This window comes from Poecilia mexicana, unplaced genomic scaffold (genome assembly GCF_051168715.1).
Source record: "Poecilia mexicana isolate PSO_F unplaced genomic scaffold, ASM5116871v1 scaffold_2, whole genome shotgun sequence".
Classification (NCBI taxonomy): Eukaryota; Metazoa; Chordata; class Actinopteri; order Cyprinodontiformes; family Poeciliidae; genus Poecilia; species Poecilia mexicana.
In genome coordinates this window covers 51826015-51845977 of record NW_028263371.1, presented here as the reverse complement: position 1 = coordinate 51845977, position 19963 = coordinate 51826015, and the positions used below count along the sequence as shown (strand labels likewise).

The 19963-nt window shown below is 36.6% G+C and overlaps 2 protein-coding genes across 2 annotated transcripts; one reads left to right on the top strand and one right to left on the bottom strand.

Annotated features, from left to right (window-relative positions):
* Positions 1 to 885: 885 nt before the first annotated feature.
* LOC106913702 (heat shock 70 kDa protein 12A-like) lies at positions 886 to 4954 on the top strand. Its single transcript, XM_088002678.1, has 4 exons — positions 886 to 1167; positions 1351 to 1572; positions 2687 to 2858; positions 3927 to 4954. Exons 1-4 carry the CDS (start codon positions 886 to 888, stop codon positions 4952 to 4954), a joined length of 1704 nt encoding a protein of 567 aa, XP_087858804.1.
* A 4570-nt stretch (positions 4955 to 9524) lies between these two features.
* On the bottom strand, positions 9525 to 19921 carry LOC148160917 (uncharacterized). The gene is made up of 5 exons (XM_088008408.1): positions 19836 to 19921; positions 11482 to 11529; positions 11213 to 11390; positions 9908 to 9988; positions 9525 to 9743 (listed from the first exon to the last, which is right to left on the bottom strand). The coding sequence occupies exons 1-5, from the start codon at positions 19919 to 19921 to the stop codon at positions 9525 to 9527; spliced, it is 612 nt and encodes a 203-aa protein (XP_087864534.1).
* Positions 19922 to 19963: the final 42 nt, after the last annotated feature.

The following is a 19963-nucleotide window of genomic DNA, read 5'->3' as shown; positions in this document are numbered from 1 at the left end:
CAAAACCACATTTCTAACCATTGTAAACAGCTATGTCAAACCGGTACAGGTGGACTGAACCAATTCAAAACGGGAGTTCAAGCTCCACACTCTCCAAAAGTCCTGACTTTATGTTGACTGTCCTACTATTCTGAGATAGTGATTCATAATGCCATTCAGCACTATATTGAATGGCATTAGATATGCTATTCTGAGATATGCAAAAGAACACATTTCATTATTTTGAGTATCTCGAAAATAATGAGATAGTATCTCATTACATTGCAACAGTATTGCATTATTCTGAGATACTATGACATTATAATGAGATAATTTATTTAATTGTTTTAACAGAGTGGCAGATTCCATAGGAAGGCAATGACCAGGCTAAGAAAAAACATTTGATCACATCAAAATTAAATCTTTCATGTAAACAAAAACAACATATTTCCTTTTATAATTATGAAGGCCATGAAAGGCAAGCAATCTCTATTTTTTGTATTTTAACAAGGTGAAAAATATTTTAAATCTACATCTTTAATTCTTCAACACAATTTAGTTAATTCATTATTCACATTCCACCTTGTGATATTGTTTATACAATTATGTTGTTTTATCTTACATGATTATTTGTAACTTAGCTGTAATCATGACTTGTGGTTTTCTCACATCTTATTCTGAAGTGCCGTTTTCAGCATGTTTCTTCCCTGTTACTCTTTCCCTTCTTGTCCACAGGAGAACCGTGGCTGTTAAGCTAGAGCAATACTTGTTAAATAACCTTCACTTGTTTAGATGAACTTTGGACAGTAAGTCAGTTCTGCCCACTTTCAGACAGTAAATATGTGAAGCCTGCACCTTAGCAATTCATTTTTGTCTTTGTCTTGTCTAGAAGGATCTCCTTCCACAATGGGTGATTCCTTTATCATAGCCATAGACTTTGGCACAACATACAGTGGATATGCCTTCAATATAAAAAAAAGAGAAGAAGAAATTGAACCAAGATTGAAGTACTGGGGTGTTGAAGTTGGGTTGGAGACCCCAAAGGCTCCTACCTGCATCCTGTTTGATGGACAAGAACAATTTATCAGCTTTGGTTACAAAGCTAAAGAATCTTATATTTCAAAGAAGAGTGAAAAAGCCAAAGAGATGTTCTTTTTTGATTGCTTCAAGATGTCGCTCTACGGCAAAGTGAGTAACCCTTATAACATTGTTACAAGCTGTTGGACAACAGAGGTTTAATTTTGATGGTTTCTGATAAGCTTTAATATCTACACATTGACAATAAATTAAATCTAAAGCAATCTTCCAACAAGACATAATTTTCTAAGGGATTGTTTTGTTTTCCTAATGTGTCAATCTGTCAATCTCCAGAAATTTAACAGAGATCTGCAGATTAGCGCAGCAAATGGAAAGTCAATGAAGGCACTAAAGGTTTTTACAGAAGCTCTGAGATTCCTGAAGGATGATGCTCTGAAAACCATCAGTGACATTACAGGAAAAAAGTTTACTGTTTCTGAATTCACCTGGGTGCTGACGGTTCCTGCCATCTGGGATCATTCAGCTAAACAGTTCATGAGAGAAGCTGCAATGCAGGTAACTCATAGTACCGTATTTTCCGCACTATAAGACGCACCTAAAAACCTTCAATTTCCTCAAAAGCCGACAGTGCGCCTTATAATCCGGTGCGCCTTATATATGGACCAATATTGAGCCACAACAGGTCCAGCAACGGACCTTACCACAGGGGCCGCGTTTCATTGGCTAATGCCCATTTTAGGTCACAGTGCAGCTACCACGTGCGTGACCGTCTCACAAACACAAGCTACAGTAGTAAACACATGCTAATGTACATTGTGGACCATCAAAACCATGAATGCCGACTTACCCAGCCTTGCAAGAACAATAGGCATCAGTGATCTTGTCCACAGCTATATTTATGCTGAGGGTGTGAGGATCTGCTGTTTTCCTCATCTATCGGTAGCTTTTAGCTGTGACGCGCACAATGTTGGAGGCATCCAGTGGCTCAAACACCTTGATGTCGTCCAAAAAAGATGACATGAACTTGTTGGTTCCCCTGTCCATTGTCGTGGCTGATATGTTGTGAAAATCCGGCAGAAATGCTACGCTAATTAACTCAGATCGAAATGAAAGACGTCATGTTTACACAGACATGCAGTAGGCTGCTTACGTAGTTGGTCCACTACGGTAAGCAGCCGCCAACTTCTTTTTCCCCGTAGAAGAAGTAGTGCGCGGTGCATGCTGGGATAGTTGTCAGAACACTGGTTTGTTAATAAAGTTTGATAATACATTTAAAGGGGGGGAGGGGCAGGGGAAGAGAGACAGAGACTGCAGCGGCAGCGTGTCGGTTGGTCTGTGTTACCCAGAAAGCAGTTGGGCATAATATCGCAACACCAACACCGTGAGTGAAACAACGACTGGGCCAGCCTACTATATAAAGTACTCGGGGACCATTTCTTTATTAATGTGGATGTGTAATAATAGAGTATGAAGCGTCTATTCTATGCGCCTTATAATGCGGTGCGCCTAATGTATGAAAAAAGTCCTAAAATAGGCCATTCATTGAAGGTGCGCCTTATAATCCGGTGCGCCTTATAGTGCGGAAAATACGGTATATGGCGGCATCACCAAACAAGTTTTGTGTATCAGCAAAAAAATGTCTTATTTTTATTTTTTAAATTGGTTTCAGGCCGGTATCATAACTGAAGGTACTGAAGATAAACTGGTCATTGCACTGGAACCAGAAGCTGCTTCGATCTGGTGTAAGAAGCTTCCAACTGATGGATTCATTGCAGAACACCAGAAAGAAAACAAAATAGCTGAATCTCCTGGAACTCAGTACATTGTTGTTGACTGTGGAGGTACGAAATCATTTACTAAAATGTAAGCTTTTATTTATATCTGTTTCAGTCTGTCCAGTAGATAGATGCTATGCATTATGATGGTGTGCAACAATTACTACTTTCATCCATGGAAGGATGGATGTAAATCAGATAATAGGAGAGCAGAGCAGTCATGATAAAGTTTGATAAAACAAAACAAAAAAACTCCATATATAATCTAAAACCCAAAATACAATGAAGGGCAAAATTATTCATACACCTTTCATATTTTGGTTACAAATAAACTTTGAATTTAGACAATCGTTAAAGGGGTTGATTAATAAATATTTATTATTATTATTAAGAATAAAGATTTTTTCCACTGATTAAATAAATTGTATAAATCATATTAAATGATTTGTTTATGAAATTTAAAAACAATGCTGTATTTCCATGGTATTATATTTTCTATGAACATATCACTAATTTACAATTTTTTCTAAGAAACAATCTTTTTGGTGAAATAAAATTTTTTATCTTTCCCTGGGGTAAGAATAATTTTGAGCTTAACTTAAAGTATATAAGATGCACAACTGAAAAAAAAAGAATGACAGTTGTTTACATGGTCCACTCTTACATTCAAAAAGTAATTGATATTTCTCACAATGAAAAATTTATATTTTAATTAAAGCTTATGATTTGTGAATTAATATCTGTGGTTCCCCAAATCACTCATGCTGTAGAGCAGGGGTCACCAACTCCAGTCCTCCAGGGCTACCATCCTGTAACTTTTAGATGCGTCTCTGCTCAAACACACCTGGATCAAATAAACTGCTCGTTTCCAGCCTATTGCAGAGAGGAATGAATGCTGGTGAGGGAATTCAGACATTTTGGAGCAGAGGTGAATCCAAAAGTTGCAGGATGGTAGCCCTTGAGGACTGGAGTTGGTGACCCCTGCTGTAGTGAATTAAAAATATATTAGACATAGAAATAGTTAGTCATATAGCCAGTTAATGGAATTATATTAATCTAAGTTTAGAAAATTTTATATTTTTAGCCTATTGCCTTTTAGTCTTTGTCTGAAGACTTCCTCTATGTGTGTTTCAGGAGGAACCATTGACATCACTGTTCATGAAATCCTGGTAGGAGGAGCAGTAAAGGAGCTAAACAAGGCCTCTGGAAATGATTTGGGAGGACAAACTGTGGACAGAAAATTCAAAGAGTTTCTCAGAGAAATATTCACTGATGGAGTCTGGGATGAATATGAAAGAAATTATCCCAGTGAGGTTCAGAAAATGATGTATGATTTCACACTTTTCAAGAAACAAGATGATGATGCAGATATTGATTGTCCTTTTAACCTCGGAACAATTGCTCAGAAAAAGAAACCAATGGAGGACTTCTTTAAAGGAGTTCAGGGAGCCTCCTGGGATGACGGATCTATAGTCATATCTAAACAGAAGCTGAGAGAGTTTTTCACTGAGAGTCTACAGGGCATCACTCAGAATCTCAAAGAAATCTTGACTAAAGGTCTAAAAATTGACTATATTCTGTTAGTGGGGGGCTATGCCGAAAGCCAGATTCTGCAGAGACATATAAAGGATGAATTCATAGATGATTGTCAGGTTCTGTGTCCATTTAGGCCACAAGAAGTAATTATGAAAGGAGCTGTACAGTTTGGTAGAAATCCTTCAGTTGTGGCATCTAGAAAAAGTGCTTTTACATATGGAGTTGCGATTATGGAGAAATTTGATATATTAAAGCACAAGGAAGAAAAGAAATTTACAAATGACGAAGGCGTTTGGTGTGAAGATGTCTTCATGACACTGGTAATAGCTGATGAGGATGTTGGTTGGGATGAAGTTAGAACAGAGACTCTTTATCCAATAGAACCGGATCAAAAAGTGGTAAGCTTTACCTTTTATCACACAGAGAAAACACATGTGACATATGTGGATGAGGAAGGAGTGGAAGAAATTGGTTCATTTCAGGTTGAGTCTCCTGACACGACACTTGGAACGAAGCGTCAGATCGAACTGAAAATAAAGTTTGGCTTCACAGAAATGACAGCAAGAGCTACTGACAAGGAGACAGGCTCAACAAAAGCAGTCAAGTTAAACTTCATGACAAAATAATGCACATTCTTTGTAGACATTTTCTCTATGTTCAGCAAACAAACAAAATAATATTACACAGTGATTATTTGTTCATTTTGCTGTAGGTTATTAAAAAACTGATAAATCTTGTGGGCTTTTAGTGATGTTATACATTTCTAATAGTACTTTTTTATTAAAAACTCAGTATTTGAATTTTGAGTGGAAACAGTCATGTTGTGACTTAAGGTCCAACATGACTGTTTTCATTAAGTCTGGAAATAATCTCATGTGACTGGCTCTTTTCATTTAAATGGATACTAAAACAATAGTAATTATTTCAGAGACTTCATAAACCTTTGACTACTGATGACAGTTATGATGCACATAACAAACAGGATCCAAACCTTTCTTGCATCATCTTCAATTCGTTAAGGTTTTCCAAAACATTCATGTAATGCCTGTTTTTTCTCACAACCACCCAAACCCAGTTTTGTTTCCTTTTCTCATACTGTTAGCATGTATTATTCATTAAAAGATATTTATTTATTTTTTCTTTTGGAAAATTGTCCAGTAAAAGATACACAAACAGTCTTTATTTCAAGTGAAAGACTGTGCTTAAAACAATTACTTAATTGTTCTTTTTTAGATGATGACCTTTTTCAGTAATTCGGTCATTTTAAGCAAAATAAAACTATCTGTGGGATAAAATCATTTTAATATGTTTATTTTTATTGCTATAATTCTCCACTGTTGCATGTTGTCTGAGCTATAAACCCGTACCATGTCATTCACACTGAATTATTATCAGAAAATATACATTTCCTTATGCTTTCTGCTCATGTAATTTCACATCATTATTATTATTGTAACTTCAGCCTTCCACCATTATTTGTGGTATTCTGTGTAAATAAAATCAGGATCATGCATTTTAATGCCATCTATTCTAGTTCATGTCTGATATGCACCATGACCTACCAAGGCTTATAAAACATTTTCTTAAAGAAACTGATGACTCTTTTAATCCTATTTAATGATTAACAGAAAAGATTTTCTCCGAATGTTATCTTGTCAGTTGGGTAGTAGCATCCAAACATGTCTATATCACCTGCCAAGAATTATAAGAATGATAATTTCCCGAAAAACATGTCCCCCTTACATAAACGCGAACAAAGTCTGAACTTTATCTTTAACCTGAATCAAAACCCTAAACTGGCTCAAAAGAGATGTTACCGACTGCTGTCTGCAAAATCTAACTGGCAAGTCCCCAGATGTGATCACATTTACAGTAAGATCTGACAAGTACCGTACCTTACTACAGCAATCCAATTTTAAATGATTTGCTTAACAAGACTCTAGTAATAAATTCACTCTACACTGACAGGGCTGCAATCCTCTTTTGTCAAAAAAGTAGACAAAGATCCTTTCCTAATTGTTTTATACCAGCGAGATATTTCTTTGTATATTAAATCCTTACATTTCTTTCGCATCAGAACATTTTAGAAAAGTCAGTTTGTTGAAAAACGTCCAGATTATAAAGCTTGACAATAAAAAGCCTAAACATCAGTCATTGTCCATATATATCTACTTGATAAGGGTTAAATTATTAAATATTAAAATAACAATAGATGAAGGAATAAGTTCAGCACTGATGTTTTTTGAATATCAAGAAGCTAACAACTTTTCTCTGCAAAATACAAGAGCTTATTAACAAAAAGAATTCAACCCTGCAATTAACATACTGAAAAGAACAAACTAAGATAGTAACACTCAACTAAACAAAGTAGAAGACAAAATACAAACAATTTAATGTGTTGTCCTTCAAGATGGCAGCTTAATCAATATATGTAGAAGGTAATGTTTTACTGTTTTATGCGCTCTTTTAAGTCCATCTACTTTAAACCATTAACAGCATGACATTTTATGAACATGAGCAATTTGCTACTGCTGAGCGCTGCACAACTTTTTACTAGCATGAATAGAGGGAAGCTATTTCTTGGAATAGATGAGCATTGGCTACCTTTAGCCTCAATACCAATTTAAAAAAAACAGACATTTAGCATGTTTAAGACTATTTTATGTAGTTCAGCACAAAGAAAAAAAAGGAAGAACTGTAGTAAACTCTTCTTGCATACTGTCAGTCATGCACTGACGGTAAAATAAGAGGAGTGGTCTCATGCTGTCTCCCTGAAGATATCTTCATACACAGGGGATGATAAAGAGAACAACTGAAAGTGGATAATGCAATGCATTGTGGAATTAGTAGTTCTTATGCAAGTATATTTGATCCTGTAATTCAGTTCTTCATGGCTGAAGGTAAAACATTTGCATGCAACTCAATTTCTGGACACAGCATGTTTGACACATACAACATGACAGATGCCATCAGCACTGGTCCTTCAGAAAGTGATTTAAATTCTTATTACTCAGTTACTTTCAAACCTTATCTTGTATCATGTGTTACCTAATCTGTTAGAATATGAGTTACTAAAATGGATAATATAATTTTATATAGAACATTGCATTGGTTAGTGCGTCATCAAGATGCTAAGTAAGTGCAATCAAAATTTTTATATAGGTAGCAGTAAAAGACTAAAACAGAAGTCTTGTGACAAGAATAAGGATTTCCCAAAAATATATTCTTCCCTGAAGATAAAAGTGAACAAAGTCTCCTCAGAGTGTAAAGAATATAATTTAGATAATGTACATTTTCTACAAAGTGATGTAGATGTTTACTTAGATGTGTGTCATTTAAATCAAACAAAATTAGCTCCTGTTGTTTGAGTTCAATTCTATTAGCTTCAATTAAATGGTTACTATAAAGTTTGAAAGGAAAAAGTAGAACTTATGTTTTTTTGTTTAATGTTTATTATTTTTTATTCTTAATTAATGAAGTTACATCATTAACCAGTTGATTTAATCAGTTTCCAGGGTTACAAATAAAATGACATATAATTTGAACTGCAACAGACTAGCGACCTGTCCAGGGTGACCCCGCCTCTCGCCCGGAATGTTAGCTGGAGAGGCACCAGCACCTCCTGACCCCACTGAGGGACAAGGGTGTAAGAAAATGGATGGATGGATGGATGGATGGATGGATGGATATAATTTGAATAAGTTAAGAATCAAACAAAATCAATATTTATGTCCTGTGAACATCACCATCTGAATTTAGTGTTGTTGGAACTACAAGGAAAAGTTTTTAGTTTCAAGGGCAATATTTAATTTGGTGCAACTTTAACATATGAATGGAAGAATTTCTGTTGCAAAATGGTCAGACTTTGAGTAATTATGATTGGCTGCTTTATCAAAGGCACAATAGATATACTTGTGGGATATATCTCTCGACTAAGTGAGCTAAATGAAGCTTAGAAGAGGGAAAATTCTGCTGTCAGCAAGCAGAAAGGTCGTGCCCGCCCCAATTCTAATTTAAATGCACCTTAAAAACATCTTTATTCATAACATTTCACATGAATACAGACACATGAAACGCCATGGGGGAACAGACTATGCCTATTTGGTCTTTTTTAGTCTTGTATGACCAGAGGACTTGTGTGTCGGGTGTAATTTTGTGATGTGACAAGGCAAACTACAAGACATCACACAGCAAATTCAAAAGTGCTAGATTTCCAGTTTAAGTGTTGTCTGTTAAAAATACAGTGTTAATTCAACAACGTGAGTGTTAGTTTCCCTGACACTCACTAAAGAGTTCCGAAGAGTTAAACAAAAAGCAATCCAGTCCAGTGTTTATTTCTAAATGAACAGCAACAGTAACTCAGTCTGGTTTTGATTTAGAAATCAACATCAGACAGTTCCTCCCACAATTGTAACATATTTGTGACATCACATCAGGGAAGGAGCAACGGTTAGGGTAAGGGTTGCAGCAGGACATATATATGACTTATGACTTGCTTTATCAAGTCATAAGTACATGCCAGAATCAAACCATCTGTTACCACCCACGACCTTTGTTGGAAATTGGAAATGTTTTGTTTTGGAACCTAGAAGGCAACGGCATTTAATAATGTGGGATTACCAACATTACAGATTTATATTCAGAAAGTCAACAAATACAGAAATAGATGAGACTTTATTATCTATTAGAATACAAGGGAACATGTTTAGCTCTCAGGAATTCTTGCAAACATTGAAGTGCTAAAACATTACTAGATTAGCAAATGCACTTTATAGATATTTGCAGTTTACAATATGTGCCTCGTCTGTAGATAGAGAATAAGGTAACCATTATTTCACCAGGTTATACAGGTATGCAAGTAGATTATTTGCCTCCACTTATTATTTACATGCAAACATAAATAATGTGAGGAAGCAGGAGCAAACTTACAAAATTCCTATTGATACTGATATATTTTTATACGCTATTAGAATTATTGAGCACTAAATGGATTTAACAGCTAAAAATGTTGGCCTAATTTCGATCCACACCCAAACACATCTTAAGGTCCTTGTAAAAATACAAGCTGTTTTCAAAAGAATATTTGGCTTTGCAGAAACCCAGAAATAGTATTCAAATGAGATGCATTTCTTCAATCTTAACGTAAGTTCATAAAATAGTACAAATATTATGGGCACGCTCTGTAATGGAAGTGGATCACTCAGGTTTTGAAGTTTGGTTAGGCTTATTTTTTTTAATATATCTGAAGTTTCTTGGGAGTATGTGCCAAGCATCCATTCCAGGCATGTGATGTTTCCAGTCCGGTTGAAGAGGAGGATTATTTAATGCCATCAACTGACCCAACCAGTTGCATTCAGATAGTAAATCTTCCATCAAGTCTTCAGGTTTTACATCTTTGTATGTCTGGTCAGAAATCTATGAATGAGAAAACATTTACCTTTGTGTTTAAGTTGAGCAAAAATAGATCATCAGTAAATGCTTTCCAACAGAAAAATACAAAGTTTGGAAATCTAGTATAATTTAACATTAAATAGTATAATTGCTGCAATTATAACATTTAATAATATTTCTTAACAAACCTTTGAAACATGACCCTCTATTCTACTGTAGTAGAGAGCTTGCTGGAGATCCTGAATGGCAGACTGCTTGTGCTGTCTCACCTGAAATAAGAAATGCTTTTACAGCGGAAACTTTTATAACCCAACAGTTTTCACGCATTTTACCTTTTGAGGATCTTCATTGCTGCATTGTCCTAGACCAATAAAAGAATCAATCTGGTCACTCAGTGTTGTCACTTCTTTATGTGCCTTTGTAAAAGCCCCCTGCAACAGAATTTAAGTAGTTGAAATAATAAAGCTCTAAAATATTCAGAGGTTAGCAGTTATCAAATTGTTTTTTGTTAACATCAAGACATCCAACTGTCAAAGGCAAATTTAAAGAAACATAAAATCTGGCAAAGCTTTATCAACTCATTTGTCATTTATCATATTTTGCAAATAAGTATTTAATTTTCCCTAACAGGTTTTAAATTGTGACCACAACTTTGTCAGTGTAGATTTGAGGTGCAGCAGGGAAAAACTGAACCCTGTTAGGGATCAGTTGTGCAAAAGTATTTTTAAAAATAGGTGATTTCAAAGGATGCTTGCTGTGGATCATATTTTATTCACAGTGTTTTTGATAAAAAATTAACAAAACTTCCTTGCATCGGTTACAGGTGGTTCAAAATTTTTGCTCTAAGGTCTTCCTAATATACCGCGTCACCCTGCTAATTTTCCAGCTTCACTGGCTGCACAATTATTCCAAAGTTCACTTTGAAACTCTGGTTTTGGGCTTTAGGGCGCTATATTAACAATGACCTTCCCGTCTTCAGCCTCAGCCTAGGTTATGCCGCTTACAGTCTACAAATAAAAGGAGACAGATAATTTGTTCCCAGACACTGGATCTCTCTCCCTCAAGCCTAAAAACTGTGGGCTTATTTATCGCTTTCACAAAGCAGCTCCAAACCATTTTTTTAAACTGGTATTTGTGTCCAGAGCATTAATTTAGTTGCTTTGGAATACTTGTCCTGATTTTCTTGTTCTATTTTTACCCCCACAACTTGATATTTCCCTGATTCAGTTTTATTTTCTGAATTTATTACTATCATTTTTATATATATTTTATGTACTTAAACTAGTTTGAAGCATTTTCCGTTATTTTTGTCTGTAAAAATGGCCACATAAATAAAATGTTTTTACAATTTAATTTAGCTTACCCTATAACAAATGTTTTATTTACGTATTATGTATTCATTCAATCTGTACACATATGTCTGCTACAAATCATCACCAGGACTTTGAATTAGCATGTTTTTATTGTTCACAATCAACCATTCAATACTGTACCTTTATGCTTTCTTTGACAACCTCTGATGTTTTTTTGTTCGACTTCAGCAGCCTTTTAATTTTAGGCCAACGGCACCTCAGATCATCATACAACTCTTTGAGTCTGGTTTGAGAAACTGGATTGTTCAGACTCTCAGTTTTTCCTGTCTTTATTGAAAGAGCAACCTCATTTGCTACTCTGTACAAACAAAGACAAATTATTAAACATTTAGGTAAGCAAACACTTCTATATTTCATTATTCTTGCTTAATTCTTAGAAATGTCAATACTTGTCTTTTAAGGATTCCAAATCCTTTTCTTGCTTCTCTATTATTTTCCTGTGGATTAAAATAAGATGTATGTTAATAAAATTAATCACACATTGATTGACAGTAATTGAATCCAAGTCAATAACAAGAACAAAAGAGCAATATTATGTAAAACTTAAAAAGTTGCTTTTAGAAACTCTCCTCTTGCACGAATGAGAATATAGGAAACTGAAGCACAGGAGTTGATGGAGGGACAACACAAGAACACAAGAAAAAAACTAAAACTAGATGCAAAAACTATGTGATGTGTAAGTGGCATATATACATGTACAAGAGGTAATCAAGAGAACAAGAAACAACTGTGACTAACTCCTAAAGGAATGAATACAGATTCGACCTGTTTGTGTTGCTTTAATACTCCAATAACCGGTTGCTTTTGTCACAACAAAAGCAACCGGTTATTGGAGTATTATCACATTAATAATACTCCAATAAATAAACTGATCTGACTTGTTTCAGCTGAAACATCAGTGTATCCGTATTTTCATGTGTAGAGATCATCAAAATGTTCTAAATTCAGTGCTAAAGAAAACTTGATGTCTGACTAGTTTGATCCAATGCTTCTTTTACAGCTCACAAAAAGTACAAAGCTTAGAAAGAAACCAAAAGTATTCTTTGATTTTTAAAATAATACAAATGGAGATAGATTATAATAAGTTAATCATGGAGAAAATGGGGACAGAAATACTGAAAATCTAGGAAAATACTTACCTCAAATGTTTGTTCTCATTTTTTAGAGAAGCAATTTCTCCGTCCCGTCTGTGGTAAGATTTTAAACACATTATATGTTAATTATTATATGTTGATCAGGTTGTTATTTTTCAACTTTTAGCATGCACACCAGTAAATGCCAATCTAAGCTGAACCATAGAAACAAAACCCTACCTTTTCTAAATTACGAGTTTAACTTGTAAGCAAATACAACAGCTGTTCTGGTCTGCTTCTAAAATAATTTTTGCATTTTCCACTTTGCCATCATTTATTGGCAGTGATGAAGCCAGAAGCCAAAAGTATTTTCTTGTTATTCAATACATTTTAAGAAGGATAATCACAGCCCAATGTATTCACTAACTGAATAACTTTCATAAAAGTGGCTATGGTAGGATGTTTGCTTCGGACACATGGAACAATGTCCTTAAGACAGATGAAACCAAATGTATTCTTTTCCATAAAAAATAATACCATGTTAAAAAAACAAGAAAATCATTCAGGCTTCCAGCGTTGTTGCAATACTTAGACTGCCACCACACCATCTTTGTTCACCGAATTAGAACATTGTGCAATTAATTTTGTGTCTGTAAAAAAAGACACAATATATATATATAAAAAATTCCCCTCTCACCCTCCGTGGGTGGTCTCTCTCTCTCTCTCTCTATATATATATATATATATATATATATATATACTGACTATATATTTATAGTCAGTAAAAAAAACATATTAGGCCTGTTAAAGGCCCGCAAACATTATTATGTTATGATATGATTAAATACAGATGAACTAACCGTTATTATGTCCACAAATTAATTAATCAATTTGTTATGATTGATTTTTAGAGTTCATTTGTTTGTTTTTTCTTTGAGTAGAAACAAATGCTTACTTTGTATCAGAAGGCTTCTTGAAAGCATTCCTGTGTAAAATAAAAAAACAGGTCAAAAATAAATAAATAAATTAATTAAAATAAATAAATAAATAAATAAAATATGTATATATATATATATATATATATATATATATATATATATATATATATATATATATATATATATACACACACATAGTCACACACAGTGTCCTGGACGAAACATCCAAGATCCATAAATACATCAAGGACAAAGCCTCAACGGACGAGGTGCTCAACGAATGTCTCAGGCAATGGGGAACAGAGGACAAGGTGCTGGAGGAACCATCATGGGAGGACAAGCCCCTACATGGGATGTACCACCGACAAATAACTGAAGTGGCTGATATCAGGAAATCCTACCAATGGTTGGAAAAAGCTGGACTCAAGGACAGCACAGAGGCCCTCATCCTGGCCGCCCAGGAACAGGGCCTAAACACCAGAGCAATAGAGGCTCAGATCTACCACACCAGACAAGACCCAAGGTGTAGGTTGTGCAAGGAGGCCTCTGAGACAGTCCAGCACATAACAGCAGGGTGCAAGATGCTGGCAGGGAAAGCGTACATGGAACGACATAACCAAGTGGCGGGCATAGTGTACAGGAACATCTGTGCAGAATATGGACTGGAAGCCCCGAGGTCAAAATGGGGAACACCCCCAAAGGTGGTGGAGAATGACCGAGCTAAGATCCTGTGGGACTTCCAGATCCAGACAGACAAGATGGTAATGGCGAACCAACCGGACATTGCGGTGGTGGATAAAGAACAGAGTAGGGCTGTTGTAAACGAATATTTTAGTAATCGAGTAATCTATCGATTATTCTTACGATTAATCGAGTAATCGGATAAAAAAATTATAAAATGAAATATTGGTAAATCTGGCATAATACCGGTGTAACTATCAGATATCAATGTCAGTCCAATTTTTCATATTTGAGCATCCCTAACAGTTGCTTTTTTGTAGTTTAGAAAACTAACCTGTAACAATAATAGCTCACTTTCTAAGTTAACCAGAAGAAAAGTTATAGAAAAATCTGAAATTATATTGAATTTAATAACAAAGAGGCAGGCTCATAAATATGCTTATAAAAAATGTCTACAATCCAGCTTTTAGTTTATGTATTCATCTTCAGTGAGTTTAATAGATTAATTAAACTCACCTTGCCACCTAACCTGTCACGCTTTGGGTTTGAAAATACGGGAAATGCCGCCTGGAGTGGGAGGAGAGGGCGAATGAACGAACATGGGGTGGAGGGGAGGAAATAGACCAGCGGACTGACGAACCGTTAGACCGGGGGACGAACACGGGGGGAAGCAATACGGGATATTTACGACACCTTCACTGGTCACACTCAGAAACTCATCTACCAGCCATGTACGATGCGCTCCGCCACCCGTTTCTTCAGACCGGGATATGAAATTTATTGTGCGGTTCGTCGGTAAAGCTACATTTACACGGTAAGCATCAGCTACTCAGCCGCCCGCCCTGTTCAGGCTATCCGCTCACCTCAGAGCTCTTCCCGCCGTTCGCTTTCAACCAGCAGCCCCGGAGGAGAAATGCTGCCGTACTCCAGGCATTCCCCCAGTCATTTTAAGGATGCTTATTGGTTCCCCAAAAACGATAAAAAGTCGGGCATTATCATCAATCAATAAAATCCCCACGGGCCAATCTTGAAGATTGGACTTTATGCCGCTGAGACTTAGCTTTTGTCAACAACTCAGAGGCGGAAGTGAGAGCTCCGCGCAACGCAAATGAAGTCCCGGCCGGAACACGGTGCGCTAACTAATAAAACATAAATTAACGAAGCTTCGAGGCAGGTACATTTTCCTCGAGGAATTTTAGTAATCGAGGTACTCGAATCATTCGAGGAATCGTTTCAGCCCTAGAACAGAGGAAAGCCGTTGTGGTGGATGTAGCAATACCAAGTGACCACAACATCAGGAAAAAGGAGCATGAGAAACTGGAGAAATACCAGGGCCTCAGAGAGGAACTGGAGAAGGCCTGGAAGGTGAAGACCACAGTGGTGCCTGTGGTCATCGGGGCCCTCGGGGCAGTCACCCCCAAACTGGAGCAGTGGCTCAAACAGCAAGCTGAGCCTCACCTGGGATGGGCGCAACTTCTCACTATGATATATCTCACTGAATATCTGGGGGGTATTATACCTTAATTGTAACATTTAAAGCACCAGGGTTTATATAAAAAAATATTCAGATTATATTTTGTGGTTTTAAATGCTCTACGTTGAAGAGAAATAAAGGCATAGCTTTCTGTTTTTTCTATCTATTCTCGGCTCCCACACAGAGCTGGTCCACTTGCTCAGCCCCTCCCTCCCCTGTCAAACTCTTCTAATTAACTAAAAGTTAAAGAGTTAAATATGAATGAGATGTTTGCTACCTTTGAAAAAAAAAAAAGCTTAAGTCTGTGAAAGCAGTGTATCAGTTTAGCTAATGAGGCAGCTCATCACAATTCAGCCAAAGTAATGAAATAAACTGCAGTCTGATTTTTATTTTTAATGTTTCTTCTTATTGAGCAGTGAAAGTAAATTAAAGGTGTTACATGACTTTTAAGTATTTACTTACTGGAGGGTTTTATGTTTGAGCTGCAGAGCTACAGCTAACAACTAGCTCCTCACTTCAGTGGCTCTGACGAGCCTGTGCTGTTCAGGGCTGTTGTTGTGCTTCCTTCAAATTGGACTTATCCATTGTTCTAATAATGGTAGGAGGGATCTAAAAATTTAGTCTTCTTTTTTTCTGAGATAAGTGGCAGATTTAGTTCGTTTTTTGTTTTGTTTCTTTTGCCTTTTCATATTGATATTATTTAAATGTAAACATTTCTTCAATGATTGTTTTTGAGGGGGGGGGATTCTAGACTTTAGGGAGGGTCACCCCCAATGTTCCCTCTAAGCCGTTTTCAATCTGTGCCGTTGTCAGAGAAAACATTCGGTGGTTTTGTGTAAATATACACTACAAACGCAACAAAACTCTTCAGTTTTCCCCCGAAATTGTTGTCGTGTAAACAGGGCCTAATTCTTCATGTGTCTGGGCATACACGCAAGCCCCCTGAGTATACTGAGGACCACGGTGAGCAACGTCAGGTGTGCGCACTATGGCCACACGCCAGTATTACACCTGTTATAAATCTGGGATCATAGCAAGTTACATGGATTATTAAAAGAATCAGATTACAGCAGTAACTTCCATTAGTTTGCTTTTAATATAAGTGATTTGCCCCACTTAAAATGAAAAAACAAAAACATTGCCGTTCATGAGATGCATAGTATGTTATATGTAAGAGTCCTGCTTTAGCCATGGTGAGAAACACCTTTCAGACATAACTTTTTGTTCACATTAAAACATTCACATTCTGCACAATGAACTGTGTGTCTAGCTTGTGATACTGTATAAATTATTTTCTGTAAAATATTTAATTACACAGTTTTTTCACATCTGTCTTTCTCACTTCTCCAATGGTTGTATACTTTGTTCAGTGTAGAAATGTTTGCTGATGCATAGTCAAAACTGATGTCTGAGCTCAGTGCTTCAATGTCAAATGCTGACCACTCCTTTAATTCATCATCTGGAAAACGAGCATCCATGTGACCACTGAGCTTACTAATAAAAAGAGTAATCTCACCAGTATTTCTCCTCCGATAGCCATTCCATCTTAAAAGAAGCACATTTCTTTTTTACTTTGGTTGATGAGTGGATGTCCCACTGGCCGTTCACTTAGCCATGATAGGGTGTTAGCTTTCGCGTCTCTTAACTCTGCCGCACTGTTCCTACCTAGCAAATCTGCACGGTGCCACAGCGCATATGACCAAGGCACATAGACACAATAGCATACGATGATTGGCTGCGTAGCGAAAGTGAACCGTATCGTATCATTGATTGGACACTTGTGACTCACTGAGTTAGATCGTTATGTGTTATTGGTCCATAGTCAAAACTGATGTCTGACCCCCCTTGACCCCCCGGGATTTATGCCTATGGGTAAAGCTGCTGCTCTTTCAGGTCAAGAGGAGCCAGTTGAGGTGGCTCAGGCAGGCGTCTGGTTAGGATGCCTGCTGCACGCTTCCCTGCAGAAGGAAGCCTAGGGACACCAGGACACCCTGGAGGGACTATGTTTCTCAGCGGGCCTGTTAGTACCTTGGGATTTCCCAGGAGGAAATGACCCAAGTGATTGGGGAGAAGGAAGTGTGAACCTCCCTTCCTAGGCGTCTACCACCCCCTGGACCCGATTTCAGATAAGCAAAAAAATATGGATGGATGAATGGATATATAATATTAAATTTAACCAACAAGCAGTTATATCATAGTCAATGTAGATCCTAAAAAAAATCACAAACATGACATAACAGTCAAAAGGGTTTAAAAATATGGCAACAAGACTTCAGACACTGGAATTGAACAGTAGAAGACAGTTACCTTCTATTGAAGCATTTAAGTCAATCTATTTGAGAAAAAATCTTTAACTTTTGCCAGTGCATTCATCTAAATAAAACCCCATCAAAATATGTTTAAAAAACTGAACTTGAATAGTTATAATAGTAATACTTACTGGCTATGAGGTTCTTCTCTTGTCCTGTATGAGTCATTCCTTTCATTACCACATTCTAAAGATTTATGTTGTCCATGGGATCTGTAGAATGGAACAAGTAATTCTTGGGAATAAATGAAGTTCAGTTTTAATCAAAATACAGTAGAACAAAAATACTTAAAAGTAGAGGTGTGCCGATCGATCGGTCACCGATCATAATCGGGCCGATTTTCGTGAAAAAGTGCACGATCGGTGGTCGGCGATCATTGGCTCCTGTTGCCGATACCGATCATCTCATTTCCAGCCTGCCTGTGCAGCTGGTCTCCTCTTTCCTTCACACTGCGCAAACGCGCAGCAACAAATCCTAAGCGATGTGGAACTATAACGCACTGAATGAATGGGGAAGTTTGCGTGTTGCGGCGGAAAATTGAAGCAGGTCAAAATGCATCAACACAACGAAGCTAATACGACATAAAAACAATGCCATACTTGACGGAGTTTGGCTACATCGAGGCTCACTGCAGTAAAAAAGACATACGGAGGATCAGATAGCAGGTAAAGCAGCGCACAGCTACAAACACTCACCCGGATTAGCATGACGGTCAGAAAGCTAAACAAATAACCCGCAAAATTAGTTAAGTCTTCGAGCTGCGATGTAAGACGCTGGTTCTGCTCTCGATGTTGAACCGCTGCTACGCTACAGGCTCACACCGAATCTCTGCTTAAAGCTGCAGCATCTAACCTAAAAAAAATAAATTTTACATAGGTATTAAAACTTTCGCTGTCCTAACATGAGACAGATAATCTCTAAAAAAATAATCGATCTCCTCCCTGATCTGCATAATTACTCCGCTCGGTCAGAAACAGCCAATCAGAGCTAGCAGTAATCAGCTAGCCGCTAACAGGAAGTTTTCATTCAGTAACTCTGGATTGTTTATTGTAATGGAACCTGTTTTTGCCTTTGAATGTTAAGTTTTATGCCTGAATTTTTTTGGCAATGTTGAGAGGTTTTATTTTGGCTCTTTGCATTATTTAGCCTCTTCAGAGCTGTCATATGTTTTCAGTCTGTTAAAGATAGTATTACCAATAGCAGTACAATTTGCACAATGCCTGTTTTGTTTAGTTTTCTTCTTGAAAAAAGTTATTAAAAACAAGTTTTTGTCTAAATTAAGGTGAATTCATGGTTCCTTTTTCCACATAATGTAACCAGTAGTGTTTATGATAAAAAAAAAAAAATCGGCCCTCATGGGTGATCGGTATCGGGAGGAAAAAACCTGATCAGCACATCTCTACTTAAAAGTATGGATAATTTTTTATTCTGATTAAAGTGTAATGTAAAAAACTTATTTCGTGTTCGTCACACTTTCAATACTACAGAACATCAAACAAAGGTAACTTAATTAAATAAAAAAGAAATATCTTTTTATGTTGTCACTTTAGTTGTCCAAAAAATGTGGTTAACCAGAGTTAATTCTTTACATTATCATAATCATAATCTAAAAAGAACAGGCTAATCTAAGAAGATGTTTTCAGACCAGATTTAAACAGGAAGAGAGAGGTGATGTTTCATAAATCAGGGCGAGTGGAGAGACAATCACAACTCTGTGAACTAGGGTGGCAATAAGATAAAAGAGGGATGGAGACAATTTATATTACACAAGGCAGATTGACCGTGATTACTGATAGGACTGGAAGGTAAGTGTGTGAATGTGAGGATCACACCCAGACTCTTAATCTGAGTAGTATAAAACATGGAAATGTTAAATGGGAGGAGAAAACCATCGGATTGAAAAAGCATGTTTTTAGTGCCAACAAGAATGAGCGCTACTTCTGAAATATTCAAGAATTTCTTTGTAACTTTACAAATAAGAAGTGTTCATTGCTATAGAGGAAAACTTGAGTCTAGTCAATAAAATAGAAACAAGTGACATATTTATGTTTCCAGTGATACTGTTGATGACAATGAGCACCATGACACTAGAGACTGAGCCAGAAATAACGATGCTGATGAGATGAGAGTCAGTGACCTAGTTTCAGCGTCTTTTTTCTAGTTTGTCAATGTGGCTGGCATTTAAAGCCTGGCACTAACATGATAAACAGATAAACATAACATTATAGGGTTTGATAGAGTTTGGATATTGGGTTTTGTTTTGCTTACCTAATGTTATCCAAATATGTTTTGGAAATGCATGAACCCATGTCTCTGTCACCGGAGTTTTTCTGTGTTTGGTCTGGTTTGCTCATTCCTAAGCTTGTGTAATGACTGCTGAGGAAAAGTCCTGCAAA

Coding starts and splice junctions, on each gene's coding strand:
- LOC106913702 (XM_088002678.1), top strand. CDS start 886: ATGGGTGATTCCTTTATCATAGCCATAGACTTTGGCACAACATACAGT. Junction 1,168..1,350: donor AGATGTCGCTCTACGGCAAA/GTGAGTAACCCT, acceptor GTCAATCTCCAG/AAATTTAACAGAGATCTGCA. Junction 1,573..2,686: donor TGAGAGAAGCTGCAATGCAG/GTAACTCATAGT, acceptor AATTGGTTTCAG/GCCGGTATCATAACTGAAGG.
- LOC148160917 (XM_088008408.1), bottom strand. CDS start 19,921: ATGAGCAAACCAGACCAAACACAGAAAAACTCCGGTGACAGAGACATG. Junction 9,989..11,212: donor TTGTCAAAGAAAGCATAAAG/GTACAGTATTGA, acceptor TTCTTATTTCAG/GTGAGACAGCACAAGCAGTC. Junction 9,744..9,907: donor TAGAGGGTCATGTTTCAAAG/GTTTGTTAAGAA, acceptor TCTCATTCATAG/ATTTCTGACCAGACATACAA.